This window comes from Zosterops lateralis (genome assembly GCF_965231275.1).
Source record: "Zosterops lateralis genome assembly, chromosome: 3".
In the NCBI taxonomy this organism is placed as follows: domain Eukaryota; kingdom Metazoa; phylum Chordata; class Aves; order Passeriformes; family Zosteropidae; genus Zosterops; species Zosterops lateralis.
The window spans coordinates 84816326-84832105 of record NC_139764.1 but is presented as its reverse complement, the minus strand read 5'-3'; the positions used below and the strand labels follow the sequence as shown (position 1 = coordinate 84832105).

At 40.1% G+C, this 15780-nt stretch overlaps 1 protein-coding gene across 2 annotated transcripts in view; it reads right to left on the bottom strand.

Annotated features, from left to right (window-relative positions):
- Nucleotides 1–14532, bottom strand: part of LMBRD1 (LMBR1 domain containing 1) — a 72799-nt gene extending 58267 nt beyond the window's left edge. For both annotated transcript variants that reach the window (XM_083856293.1, XM_083856294.1), the window contains exons 1-3: nt 14435–14532; nt 13779–13955; nt 5835–5895 (exon numbers count right to left, since the gene is read on the bottom strand). In XM_083856293.1, coding sequence (XP_083712419.1) covers nt 5835–5895; nt 13779–13955; nt 14435–14497 — 301 coding nt within the window. In that variant the 5' untranslated portion in view covers nt 14498–14532. The remainder of the gene's footprint in view (nt 1–5834; nt 5896–13778; nt 13956–14434) is intronic.
- Nucleotides 14533–15780: the final 1248 nt, after the last annotated feature.

Genomic DNA, 15780 nt, shown 5'->3' with positions numbered 1-15780 from the left:
TGAACATTGCAGAAGTCCATTAGAAAACTAAAAACTGTGAAGCAGTGTGTTACAGTGCTTGCACCCCACAAGAAAAGTATCCTGGAATAACTTACTAAGCCTTCAAAATGTCAGAAGTGCTACCAACCAAGACTGCTTGTGCCAACAAAAAATTGCACCTTTGAAGGAATAAGTAAAGGTACTTATGTGATCCTGTAATCTTTGGCATTTTTTCATCTTGGCCCCATTCTGCATCACTAATTAACACCTTTCCATATAGACATATATATGTAATTAACACCTTTCCATGAATACATTCATTCCCAACTTTAAGTCTGTGACCTCTTATCTTGACTAGGGCACTCCTCACAGTGCCCACGTGCTCCAAAGAAATCTACCTCAGCATTTTTTCCTAAAGTCGGTATAGAAGCCAAATGAAGTATCAACACCTAGAATCTGATTATGAATCACTAATTATACCTAAATAGAATTCATTCTTTGGAAAAATATTTCAGTGTTAAAAAGTATCTACTGTTTAGTGTACTGAGTTAGTATGGCAGTGCAAGAGGAGAAAAGTTCTGTTTATGAACTCTCATGTTTGCCAAGAGCAAAACATTCAGGACTGTAAAAACACCTTGAAGACTCAAACTCTAAAAAGAAACCTTCCCAGACATTCTAGAACAGTAGTCATACTACTTCAATATTGTGAGTGCTTTCAGAAATCAAGCCTGTCTAATCCACAATCTGTTTTTTTAGACTAGCTCTAAATCCACACCACAATGGGCCAGTAAACCAGGCAAGTTACACACATCATTAGTCCGAGATCAGAATAATTAGCCCATAGAGGTTACCACAAGCACAAAAAATCCTCACTTCCAAGTTATACTACACTGAATTCAGCATACTTCACTCATGAGATATGCCTTTATTAGCTCATTACATAATGAGATTGTGATCCATGTTTCTTCCAAGGGGATAAAGGAAGAAACACATTGATTAAAAAGACTACAAACTGTATGAGTAACTTCATTTACAAAGAATCATTATGGTTGGAAAAAAACTGCAGATCCAACCTTTAAACTCATGTAATGTGCTGTCACTAAACTGCTAGAGAATCACAAATTAAACAGATCTTCAAGTATTGCACGCAGTATTATAAATATGCAGTAGTATAAACTCCAATCTACACTTAAAATCTGCACTTTTCTCTGTTGAAAAACTTGGTTGTCACAGTAATTTTACAGGAATACCACAGAAAAAAAAGGCAGCTCTGGATTTGCTTTTCCCAAGAAAAACATTGCAAGACAGATCTTTTCGCTTACGTGTCAGGTGGTTTTAAACTGCCTGTGAGGATTTTTTAGTTAGAATTGAAAATGAAGTTTGTAACTCACATAGGTGAAGCAAAAGAGGGTGCTTGCTATTTTACTACAGAAGCCAGATGAGGAGAGGCTGAGGTCACTTGCCCTATTCAGCCTGGAGGAGACTGAAGGGAGACCTCACTGCAGTTAAAATTTCCTCTTGAGGGGCAGATACTGATCTCTTCTCTGTAGTGACAGTGACAGTACATGAGGGAATGGCCTGAAGTTGTGTCAGGGGAAGTTTAGGCTGGATATTAGAAAGAGGTACTTCTTCCAGAGAGTGGTTGCGCACTGGAACAAGCTCCCTAGGGAAGTTCACAAGTGTTCTCAGGTCAATTCTCCCATGTGTGTGATTCTTTACATTTACATGGTGTGATTATTTGGGTGTTCTGCACAGGGACAGAGGTGGGACTCAAGGATCTTAAGTCCTCTCCAACACAGATTTTATGGTTCTATGTAACTTTAACAGATTTGCCCAAGTGCATATCAGAAAGACAAGAAACTGATCATCTGGTTTTTGAATTTTAATTTTCAGAACTCATGCAAAAGGAAATGCAGCACCTTTCATCAGCCCATAAAATTTAGTTACCTGAGGGCAAGACTCTAATTGTCTACTGTCCTACCCAATAAAAGGGCTGTTTATTCCCTCAAAAGCTAACCTTCAAAAGCAAAGGTCTTGCAGCAGCCAACGGCCAGTCAACAGAGTGACAAAGATATTCCCTTCCCCCTAACTCCCCTGTGACCTTGTGGCATAAAACATTGTCTCAGCTTTCAGGGACTGCTTCTAGTTCAGAGGTTCAACTTTTGTTTCAAAACATTTTTCTGGGTTGCATCTGAAGCTTGAAGCACTATCAGTGGAGTGTACTTCACCATAGGGCCAGTACAGCAGTGTTTCCTGCCACAGCCTAAGGAATCTTCAGCAAGAACTCCTTTGAAAAGTTTAAAAGTTTGTCTGTTGTAAAGCTGTTCCTTAGAGGCAACTCTGAAGTTACTCCTTCTTCTGATTTCCACCATGTCAACACAAAGACACCTTAAGTATGAGAAAGTTACACCTCATAGTAATCTTCAAGTAACAACCATAATGGTCCCTTTATTACGTTTTGACTTGTTGGGGTTTTTTTCTTCTAGAACAACTGGAAAGGTTTCAACCTGACTATTCAAGATCAATATTCCCTCAAATCCTTTTAAGACCCTATAAGAGGCTTCCAGATGGTATCATATACAAGGGCATTACATAACACCAAAATTACTAAGTTGCTTAAAAGGATTTGTTACATACTCCCTCACTTTTTCTGCTGAGAAATCACAAGCTACTTCAAGAAACTTATGATCAGTCTTTGTTCCCAAATATATTATTCTTACAACCCATGAAAAATGTTTTAAAATAGTTTTAAAATAGTTCTTCAAGACTGAAAGAAGATATCTGTTGTATTCCCAAGTGGAAGTTACAGAATACAAAGCAGTAACAAACACAAAGCAGTAACAAAATTTAAGTCACACTTGTTTGAAGCAATTCACCACAGTAAGTTTCAATGCAGACAGACTTTCCATTTATGTTCTAGCAAACTGCTCCCAGAAAAATTATACTAATTAGGGAAGTGTTTCTGTAGATGTAACTCCACAGTATTTGTCAAATACAGCTATGGATCTCTCATAGATAGTACTTAGAATGGCTACTCCTAGAACCACACTACGAAAACACTAAGTCATATTTGACTTGCACTTAATTCCTAGAAGCCCAAATTCTTGTATCAATGATTCAATGTCAATGACTTATCAAACATTTGTAGCAAGCAGACAAAATTCCATATAAAAATCATCCAAGTAATACCACTTACCCTTTTGGATAAATTCTTACTTAAAAACTTTAACCTAGGAATCACCTTAATATTGCTGACTTAAAAAGGAAATGGAAAATCCAAAATTTAGCACAGACTTCAAAGCACATGTGAAGAGATCCCATAAAATTTAGCAGACAGCCCTTGCTGCAGCTGGGAGTCATCTAACACAGGCAGGTCAAAATCTCGGTCTATCTCACAAGATTAGAATCTACCAATAGTATCCTTTCACCATTCACAAATTTTTATCAAAGGACACTGTGACACACTTCATCAAGGTGACCAACAGGTAGTATTTACTTACTAGAGGAAGAACTACAAAACACACTTTCAGGTTACTGTCAATTGTTTTAACCTCATTCTCTGTGATACAAAGAAAACTGTGTTGGATAGTTTTCAATTATAACACTTTCTGAAAATAGTTTTCCTTCCAAACAAACTGACATGGTTTTTTAGAGCATTTGCCGATCATTGATCATTGTTCAATCACTAAAGTACTGTGTGGCATGTCCTATTACAGCTGGGTTTAAAAACAGTGACACACTAAGCCACTATGGCTACAAAGCAATTATTAGACTGGTTTCCTAAGAAAAGCTTTTAGGCTGCTGAAATCTCACTTCAAGATACAGTTATTTCAAGCTTCACTCTCAGAGGTACTTCATTTACCATTCTAACAATACAAACCCATTCTACTTTTGTATCAGTCTAGCCAAAAAAAACAGGTGGATATGAGAAGTAACATTTTTCATGGGGGCTAATAACTATGCAAAAAAAGCCAAAAAAGCTTTTCTATATTTAGTTAGAGCTTTATCAGTTAAAAGCAATGCAGGTAGCAAAGTAATGATTAATATATCTAAAATATCAGTAAATTACAGTCTCCACATCCTTGCTACAATTACAGGTGACTTGGATTGAAGGACAATGACCTATGTGACCAATTATTAATACCATAAATTGTCGATACAACTACAGGAGTCAAGTGACATCTGTATAGTTATCCTTCCATTTTCAGAAGCCACAAGAAAATATTGGTATTCACATTCTTAAGAACAAAAAGGGTAGTTCACTTATGCTCATCCTGTCTGTTAAAAACAACAACAACAAAAAAGCATGATCAAATACCTTGCTGGGAAGATAGCAAAAAAAAAAGTTGAATAGTATTACAATGGAAGAGTTGCTTAACTTTCTTCTTCTCAGCTGTTATGTCACTATGCTGGGCAACAGCAAGAGGAAACTGGATGATGTAGGAGAGGTGTTGTGCTTTTATATATGATTTTTGGAGACTTCTGAAAAGTATTATTGTTCACTTCAATGTAGCTCTAGTTATAAAACTAGTTATGAAAAAGTGTACCTACTCAAATTAAGATGACAAAAGAAAAATATTTTAACACTATGCTTAAATCTCTACCACCATCTGGAGGATATGCTATGAAATAAGATGTTTGTTCTACAGTATTTCAAGTAGACCTGTCCAAGAAGGCCAAAAACAAAAGCAGTTTTCCCAATTTAAATCTATTTCAAAAAATCTTTTTTAAAAATTAATTCAAGATTTACCAAAACATTCAGCTAGTCCAAAACACCTTACTGAAATTAATCAATCAATCAGTCTCACAAATCCATAGCAAACAGTCCACAGAAGAGCTTGAAGATTATTCTCCCTTATGAGCTGTGAAATATTTGGTCTGTTAAATGAAACTTTGGCAAGCTACAAAGAATAGAAAGCAAATACAAACCAATTCCACTATTATAAAGTGAAAAATCTGTGTTTAAAGTTCCTTTTTGAAAACAGAGAAGTCTTCTTACTACTTTTGACTTTATTCATTTTTATGCCAAGTGAAGCCTATTCTAGTTTGTCACTATCACTGGCAGGCAATAATTAATATGCAATTTAACAAAATATGTCCATTATTTGAAATAATTTCCTGATCTGAAAAATATATTCAAAAGAACCACAATATTCAAAGAGAAAAAACTTGATGTCTTTGGAGATGTGTCCAAAAGCAGGCAACCACCTCTGAGTTTAACTCAAACAAGCATTTCACTGAAACTGTGCTGAGCACACTTCTGTACACATTACATAAATCCACCACTGGCGAAACTTCTCATAAGTGTCATAAGGACCACTAAAAAACTGATATCAGACTATGCAGAGGTTTGGTGAAGAATTATTTTATTTCAGTCACTCTTTTTTAATTTCAGTTCTACTTAGGATTACCACTTTTGAATGAACTCAACTCCTCCACAGTAACTGTTACTTGGAACATGGTAGTTGCTGAATCTGAACACTTAAAAGTGTTGCACTCACGGTTGCATGAACTTTATACATGGCAGACAAGTTTCACACTGCTGCATATGTTAAGTGCCATAAAAGCTACAGCAAAACCACATTTCCCTTAAGGGACCACAAAATACACACACAGGAAAAATGTGAACCACAGATTATATAACACAAACCATTAGCCTTTTCATGAACTGACTTCAGTATATTTGCATTTATAGGGGGGCAGTCCTGAAGATAGATATTCTTTGAAGGGTACCAAGTATAAGACTCACATTTAACCAAAAATGGATAACCCAGAATGTTCTCTAAAAACTTTGTGACTTCACTTAAAGGTTTTATTATTTAAAAAAGAAAAAAGAAAAAAGCTAAAATACTTACTGTAATATCCATAAAGTACAGTGTCTTCAATTTGCCTTGAAACATTACCATCAGCCCAGGCCTAGCAATAAAAGATAGAAGCATTTATTATCAAATGCAATTAAATAAAACTACATGAGAACCAACCATTAAAGAATACAAATAGAGGGAGATAGATAAAAACGCTTCTTCTAAAGAATTCCATGCTAGAGTGCTAGCAACAGTGGAAATCATCGGGCAAACAACAAGCACAGAACAATTTCACAAAAGGAAGGGTTTAGACTCAAAGGAACATTAACTAGTTTTGGTAGCTCCCGTGTATGTTCTGGTAATTCCCACAGTATATTTTAAGAGTCTCTGCAGATAATCATAGAATGGGTTGAAAGGGACCTTCGAAGATCCCCTAGTCCTTCCCTCTTGCCACGAGCAGGAACACCTTTCATGAGGTCAGATTGCTCAAAGCCCCATTCAACCTGACCTTGGAATGCTTCCAGCAATGGGCATCCATAACTCCTCTGGGAACCTTGTTCCAGAGAACCATCAACCTCATCATAAATTTCTTCTTTATAGCTAAACCTTCACTCTCGGTTTAAAGCTGTTGCATTTTCTTGTGTGTCTAGAGGCCCTAGTAAAAATTGTTTCTACATCTTTCTTATAAGCTCTCTATACTGACAGGCTGCAACAACATCTCCCCAGAACCTTCTCTTCTCCACACTGAACAACCCCAACTCTTTCAGACTGTCTTCACAGGAGAGGTGTTCCAGATCTCTGACTGTGTTTGTGGCCATGTTTGAACAGCTTTCTTGTGCCATGGGCCACACAGTTGGACAAAGTACACAATGTACACAATATTTCCATCACAGAACAGCTGTGTTTAAAATCTGCATATACAGATGCAACAATACTTAGACATAAGAATAAGAAAAAACTTTTTATTATGCACAGTTACATATAATTCATTAACTTTTATTTTTATTCATTATTACATCAGTTTAAGCTATTATCTCCTTTTTCAAAAGGAAGAGACTTCACTTTTTTGTTTGACCAAGAATTGAATTACATGAATATTTGACTAGCAGTATCTAATTTTACAAGTCAAATTCCAAGAGCATTTATATCCCTTACTTGAACAAGGGTAAAAGTAACTGCAGTACTCAGTCCTGGGGAATGGTCCAGAGAATAGAAGCAATGAAAGTGAAAACACAACTCTTAACTATGTTGGAAACTGGATGAAGTCAAGTTCTTGTGCCTATTCCTTCTCCTCCAAGAGAGGAACTATTGGTTTAGGGAAGCTAAATATTTTATTACATAAGGGCTGGCAGACAAACTCAGGGATTGAATACAATGGTCCAACGCTACCAGTACAGTTAAAACATATTTCAGAATTGTTTTAGTTTTGTGGGATGCAATCTATATGTGGCCAAGATCAAGAAAGTAGTTATGCAGAAGGAGAATTCTTTAAAAGCTAGAGAACACGCAAACATAACTGAATTGGTGAAAACAATAATAAAAAAAGAAAATATCCAGTAAATATCCAGTACTGTCAAAGTTCTTTTTCATTTCTTTGTGCAGCTTTTTCTTCAAACTGATAAGAGCAATCCCTTTCAGTTGTAAAGATGTACACACTAACAGGGAGATACAAAAATGCAAATGAGCACACTACTTAAACACTGCTCCCATAAGACTTAAAGACACTTTGGCATTTGGTTTATCTCAGTTCTCTCAGAACTGTATAAAGTCTTCTGTAATATGGGCTTGATGATTTGCCATGAACACTTTTTCTACTATCTCAGAAAACCAGCACTACCTTCCCTTTTCTTACTATATTAAGACTTCCAGTAGGCCAGTTTACATGAAGCTTTTAAAATTCACTGTATCAACTAAATTAGATTATCATCCAGCTGAAATTTGAGTAGAAAAATACACATCCACTTTGACACCTAATCAGCAAAAAGAAAGGATGAAAAGTATTTTAGTAGAAGGGGCAGAAGCAACACCTGAAGTACCTGTCAGGTACACAGTAAGTCTTTGAAAGCTGCCAGGCTTACACTCAATAGCATTTTAAATAAGAAATTTCTAGACATCTGTATTAAAATGTACCACAAAATAACTTGATTACAATAAGCAAAGAATACATACAGAACATTTAATTTCTCATGTTAACTATTAAGAAAATGCTTACTTTAATCAAGCCTAAGGGAAAACCAAGACTGAACTGGACTGTTGCATTGCTTGATTCCAAGTAGCTATTGGAAGAAAGACTTCTCCTATAAGCAATAGACACATTTAAAATGCACAAAAGCCAAGAACAAGCAAGAAATGCAACAGCGAAACCCAAAGTTTAAGAGGCAAAGCCACTGCATAGAAGAGGTGACTCATAATGGAAATACAAACGGCTTAACTGCCCAAGAACTGCTTCTCCTTCAGCTAAAGAAAAGCACTCTTAACAAAATAGAGACATAGAACTTTAAACATTATAATTGCTTTTCATTTTGTTTTTCAAATTAAGTTGCATACAGGACCAGAGTAGTATACTAGGAAACATACACTACACCATATTAAAATAGTGAGCTGCTATACTACACTAAAACTCAAATTGCAAATGCGTGCATTTCACCTACATATGCCTCAGCGTACAGACTTTGCATCACTCTGCACAAAAAGAATATGTAATGCAAGCCAATTTAATGATATATCATAATTATTATGTCAGCTGCCAAAGCCCCACATTTAAACAACCTAGAAAGCAAAATCTTTAATTCTAACTGGCAAATGATCCACATGCACACACCACCAGCAACTCAAAGGCAGTAACCAGTTCATCTGAGCTGTTTCAAAGGCTAGTGACAGCAGCACTGTATTGCCAAAATCAGGCACTGCTACCTAGTGAGTATCAGAGCTCTGACAGTCTTAGTATCTCTGGTGACATACTAAGCCACTAGGTATAAGAATTTACTCAACTAGCACATCCAGGACTCGGCTGAGAACTCATTTGGACAGCCCCTAGACCTAGTCTTTCTTTTCCATCACCCAAGCTTACAGTATATACAACGAATGGCTTAGAAGCTCAATAGATTAGAGAGGTGAAAATTCATACTGCCTTCAATAAAGGGTTTAAGGTGTCAAAATGGGACCACAAATTCTCTTAGGACCTGCAGAATTCAGGCATTCTGCACTGTTGTGCTGTACTTCATTTTGTTGCAGTTTAGCAAGTATATATCCCCTGTACCAAAACATGGTACTGAGAGACAAGGGAAGCCACAAATTGCAAGGATATGTGCAATGAGCATGATTACCCATATTAAGCCCAAGTATTTCATAAGATAAGTCACATTAAAAACAAATGTAAAAAGTACATATGCTAGTAAAATGTTGCCATGTAAAGATATAAAAAAGCAGCTTAAGATACTTTAAGTTTACCTAAATGCTAAATCCAAAGCAAAGCTCCCTTAGAAGATTAATTTTCTAATTATTAGTGGAAAATTAGTTACAAAGAACACTTGCTCCCACATTAATCACTGAGCAGTCTTCCTTCTCCCAGCATCTATCCAGTTAGTGACTCATATTAACATATTTCAACAGAACAGTACTAATCAAACTGTATAGATAACTCCCCCAAATAAAACCATTGCCAGTTAATCTGACTTTCCACCCTTTTTGGTGAGAGAAAAGCCATGAATTTCATTCTTTTTTCCCCATTAAATTTGACATTTCTACTGTTACTGCTGGATCCTGCAAGACTTTCATGAGTAGCCAGGGAAGCCAGCTCCCATTATCTGGAAATGTCCCTTAACAGAGCTTAAAGTCATGGAGTATTACACATTTCAGTATCTGTGATGTTTCATCAGATGTAGATGAAGCACTCATTCTTCTGATTAGCTCTCCCAAAGCTTGGGCAACAAAAGGAAGATGCAGTGTGAAAGACTGGAGACTGAGTCATAGCATGGTTAGATATGAAGAAATTCCATATCCAGATCTCACACCTTCTAGCATGTTACCTCCAAAATGGGAGGGTGCCAGGATTTTGACTGCCAGATGAAAAGTAGCATCCAGAAACATGCATATCTCAGCCTCGCCAGCCCAGCATCAATGTTTTAGCCAAGTATTATTGCTGTATAAGTAGTAATTCTTACTCAAGAAGGAGGCATGGTCTCAGTCAATAATAACTTCTCAGTTAACACCGTTGTAAAAATAAAAACCCTGGACATTTCTAGTGGTTTTGTATTCTGAGCATCTACGTAATGAGTTGTCCCTCTCTCACACTCCTAAGATGCAAAATCCTTGTATGGTCTGCAAGAAGTATCTCCCATTAAGCAGATGCTACTCTTTGAATCATTAAGAGGATAACTGGCTTTTAACACCTCATGTAGACACCCAAAACTTGTGATACATTCAGCCTTAACCAGACTAAAAGAAATGCCACTGATTTTTAACTCCAAATAGTAGCAAGAATTCATACATTTCAAAAAGAAAAGGAAAGGTTTCATCACCTTCACTGCTTTCTGCTAGAATAGTAGGAAAGAAAGACAGTACAATGATGCAAGCGTCCTTGTTTCAAGCAGCCTTCCTGCTGCAAGACAGCATCAGCTATGCTTTAAATATTTATGAGACTTGTAGGTCAGACCCAGAGATCTTGGGCTCCAGCAGCAATATTATGTTTTTAAGCTATGGTGAGGTTTTCTCTTCCTATGTGCTAGTTGCAAGTCCAAGTTTTCACATCAAATGGATCAGATGCAGCTGGATGTATTTGAAGTCCTTTGAAGCAAACTAAAGTACTGACAGTGCTCACAGCCAAAGCCTTTGAGCTTAAGCGGTGCTGTTGAACCTTATCAGGGCTTCGCTTACAAGGTAATATTCAACTTTGTGTTAGTATTAAACCAAAAGCCTCCCTTCCTACTTAAGAGTACTGTGAATCAAAGTAATCCCACCCTCCAGAAAAGATGTTGCAGTGAATTCTACTGTGTAACTACTGCGCAAAACCTGCACAATTCACTCATATAAAAACTTCAAGGTGATATTTGATAAGTCTCAAAATATGGTGAGATACACCATTAAGTGCTAAATGCTACAAGCCACTATTTTTACCACAAACAATAAACTGTAGTAATGGAAAGATGTATAAACAGTATCTTAACAGTTCTGTTGAAATGAACAAAACCTCAAGTTAACAAAGGCATAGCACATACAACCCTTGTCAAGGAAGGCACTTCAGAACACACGATGGAAAAGGGCTACACCACACTTTAAAGTGAATTCCTCCAGAAAGCAGCATAATATTCACAGCCTTCAGAAAAACATACTCTGCTTGGGTATTACAGTTCAGGCAATCCTTGTAGCCAGGACATACCACCTTCCCTTGTCACAGAACACACACACAGTTCTCCATGAGAACTCTGAACCATCAAAGCCTTCAATCTAACCTCTGCTGTTCGTATAATGTGATTCTCCCTAAGTTTGCTACAAGCCTGCAAACCCTCAGCTGTATCTACAAGTTGACCCTAAGGTCAGATACATTAAAAATGAACTGAAAGTCCACATGTAGTACCTCTTTCAAGTTGAGCACTCTTGTTTCTCATCACTCTTAACACTGATACCAGGAACTACAGCTGGGAGATAGAGGAAAAACACACAGACAGAAAAAAATTTCTTACTTAGAATCTGGATAACTGCCACTACTCTTTTGGCATCAGCTCTGAAATCATTCAGTTGGAAGGTTTTTTGATGAACTACTAATTTATCTACAGAGAATATTATCCACATCTGCTACCTGGATCTCCCTCAAAAAGTTACTGAGAAGATTAAAGACTTAACTCACTCTGCCTATCCAAAGCAATGAAGGTTTCTTGCCAGAGTCAGTCCTTCAGACCCCAGCATCACTTATAGGGTCCTGGAAATGTTGGGTTTAAAAGAATGGCCCAGATAAAGACCAGTAATCTTCAGGAAATGTTCTACACACAATTCAGTCTACCCTGCTTGAGAAGCAACAGCGTGAAAGAAGCACGTGTTACCATGGACAGTTTAAAAGCTTTAACAATGCATGAAGACCAGAAGAGAATCATAGAAAATGCTGAGTTGGAAGGGACCCATCAGGATCACCACTCTGGGTCCTGCACAAGACACCACGTCCCTCATTTTAAGATGCTGTCAGCTTCCTATCTCAACATTACCCCTAAAATGAAATTACTGAACCAATAAAGCTGTTTTTACCTATAGGTTTGTAGGTTCTGACTGATTTCAGATTCACTCAACTTTGAAGGCCACAAAAGTATTTCTGTACCATAATTTCAACACCTGTGTTTGGATCAAATGCACTAATGTCAATAGCTCTCATTTATTTCTGCAAAGCTAGAAACTCAATTCAGCTGAGACTGAAAGACACAGCAGAATGCTTCTTCAAGGCAGTATGGAGCAACTGTATTTCAACAGGCCACAAGAGATATCTACAAACTTTAGGAACTGAACAGGACAAAGAAGCCTCAGAACCTTAGGCAAAAAAGTACTTAACAAAAAGTCTTTACCACAAGCATGAAAGCTTGCTCTCAGTCCTTCTAGTACTTATATTTCCTTAATTAAAATTTTGTAGTGACTGCATTACTACCTTTGAGAACCTGTTCTCACAGGTCTGTTTCTAAGCAGGCAAAGTATACATTAGCAAAAATGTGGTTTTTGCAACAGGGAATTCTGCTCAGCCCCCACTACAACTGCATTTTTCAGCTGGACCTAGTTGCATCATTGTTATTTGTCTTGATAGTCAGGCTCAATGTATTTAAGACTATTACTTTCATTGAATTGCTAGAACCCTGACATATGAAAGATCTTCCATCTTCGACATTCACTTTAATTCTAAACAAGCAAGATCTGAAAACACAAGCTTTTCAAAATAATATTGATTCACAGTTTAATTTATTCTGTATTAACCCTGAGCAATAAAGATGACAAAAAACACATCACAGCTCAATTCTAAAGGCTTCTCACAACTTGCATTTATATAAGCACCAGCCAAAAAGCATTGTATTAGCTACAAGCTAGTTTTGAAGCATTACACAGCTCTGGCAAGGCATATATCTTCCTTTGGAAGTAGGGCTGGAAGGGAATACAGTCTGGTGTGCAGGCATTTACCTTTTTCCCACTCTATCATTTGTTCCAGCACCATAACTTTTACTATAGATCCAGTTAGGCTCCAAACCCAAGTAAGTTGTTACTCAAGTTAGCTACGTGCTCCAGTTCAACCTCTTGTTACTCACAACACTCCCAAGGACACTGGGTCAATACCTTCAATAACTCTTCTTGAAAATTAAATTAATATTTGAAGCATTGGGAAGATCTCTTACAGAAATGCTTGGAACAGATGACAGCAAGTACTCATCTCATTAGGAACTCATTTTGCACAGCAACCCCCTACAGTTTATAAATACAGTAGTTCAGTTAAGGCTTCATCAGCCAAGAAGAGATACTGCTACATTCCCCTCCACCAAGGATTTCAGCAGCTTTCAAAATGCTTATTAATTCAGCCTTTACATTATAGGTAGATTAGCACAGTAAATCTTTAAAAATCTTTAAATGTTCCTGTACAGATTTTTTTTTCCTGACAAAACAGATAACCAAAATAATCCTAAATTACAAAAGGGCAATACAGTCTATTTTTTAACAAAAGCCCAACAAATTTTATTCTACAATACTTAAGCAATTTGTTTATATCTTCAGGACAGTACATTCACTCCTACACACAACAAAAGGAACAAGCATTTGGAAATGAGCAGAATATCTGAGAAATAACAGAAGCTAAAACTGAAATCCAGTTCAAATAGCAGACATGAGTGTTCTATGCACAGTACTAGCACCCAGCTTTGAGAAAAGGCAAGTCACTAAACCAGGTATTAGCACTGGCTTCAAACACTTTGACAACCCAAGAGCAGCACAAGTGCTTGTTTTGAAGAGGCGAGTAACACTTTTGGAAGTCCATACCTTAAATGTACCGTTTGGGTTTTTCATGTATGAGACCAGAAATATGTCCACGGGCAGGAGCGCTGATGTGATGAGAGCAACGGCCAAGGCGAAAATCGCTGTTATGGTAGAAATCACCTCACTTTCCCGCCGACTCTGATACTTGCGCACATAAACCCAGCAGAAAATTAGAATGGCCTGAAATACACGGGGGAAAACACTTATGAGTGGTAAAATAACAACGTCAGCAACTAGGTACTGATGTCAGACCCTGTACGGATGACTGGCACAGCATCAGCACATTTTTTACCTGAACACTCAGCACCAGTATTATACTAACCACACAACAGTCACTTTTCCTTTAGAGCAGCTCGAGCAACACCCCCAGCGCTCACACGCGGAAGACGCGAAAACACGAACAAGCAGCGCGGCTGGCCGGGCGGGAGGGAAGGCAGCCCCGCTCCCCGCCCCGGGCCCGGCCCTGCCCGAGGCACCACGGCCGGGGCACCCGCGGGGCAGCGCTCGCCGCCGGGGCGGGCTCGGGGGCACGGGGAGGAGACCGGGCGGGACGCCCGGCACCGGAACAGCGAGCGGCCGAAGAAGGAGTAGCAGCCGGGCCAGGGAAGGGGAGGGGATGTTCGAGGGGGCCGCCGCAGGGCGGGAGAGCCGCCTCTCACCAGCAGCGCCAGGCCGAAGAGGCACCATCCCGTCAGCAGGTCCGACGACGCCGCCGCCGCCATCTTGGCTGCCGTCAGCGGGAGCGCGGCCGCCCCCCCGAGGCGGCGCTTAATGCGGGGCGGGCGCGCGGCGCCGCGGCAACCGCCCACGCCGAGTGACGTCACCGCCCGCGGGGCCCGGGGCGCCCGCGCTCCCCGTCAGGAGGAGCTGTCCTCGCCTCTTGCCCCCGGGACCGGGAGGCTGAGACAGGGCCGCGCTCGGGACTCTCGCCTGAGGGACAGCGGGAGGGGAGGAAGGGGTTTGAGGAAAGGTAAAAGGTGCGCGAAGAGGAATGAATGGAGCACTTTCAATCCTTATATTGTTACGTTTTGCTGTAAAAGTACCTGAACCGTGTTCCCTGCGTGGCCTGCATTGCCCGGAGGCGCCGGGTGGTGTGCGGGCGGTGCTGGCGGGCCGGGCCCCCTCCCGCTCCCGCAGGGATGTGCGGGAGCCCCGCACCGCGGTGCCTCTGCCCCATGCTCGACCCAATCGCGGTAGTGCCAAACTTGGAGCAGGATGACGGTCTGGTGGAAGCCTCGCTTCGGGACTCGGTGCTCGGGCAGCCTTGGGCAGGGCGGGGTGCGGGGATAGGAGGCGCCTTGCGGGGCTCCTGTTCCTGAGAGAGGGGACACCTTCACCCGCAAGGTGCTGCCGCGTGTCTTAGGCTCTACTTTGCTCTAAGTGCTGCTTGCGTACAATTATGGTATCGTCAAGGTTTGAAGAGACCTTTTAAAATCGTCCGTTCCGACCGTGCACCCGGCACTGGACACCGTAACCCCGAACCGCTGAACCATCCCCCAGCGCCGGACCCGGACACCTCTTGTTACAGCTCCAGTGGTGGGGACTCCACCACCTCCCCAGGCAAACTATTCCAGTTCCTGCCCACCCTAACACTGACATATCCCCCAATATCTAATCTGAATCTCCGCTGTCTCACCCTGTGGCCGCACGGTTGGTGCAGAGGCCCTGCCTGCAGGAGAGCCCGGGCCCTGTGCGGGCTGAGCTGCCGTGCCGGGGTCTGTCTGCTGGTGCCCGGGCGGCTCAGCGCCAGAAACCTCTACACATGGACATCAATGTGCATAGTCTTGAAGGTTCCTCAGCCTTGGTACAAGGGACTCAGACACCTAAGCAAGCAGGGATGGCCGCATTCATGTCCTGAAACAATAGATATGTTTTCTATGATCCCATTTGCTGTGAGAAAAAACATACTCGTGCCAAGTAAGAGCAGGTTGAAATTCGGACTTGTTTGTCTGTAGCCTTGTGAGAAGAGACTGATTTGGGCAGGGGAGCTCAGCCTGGGGACGAT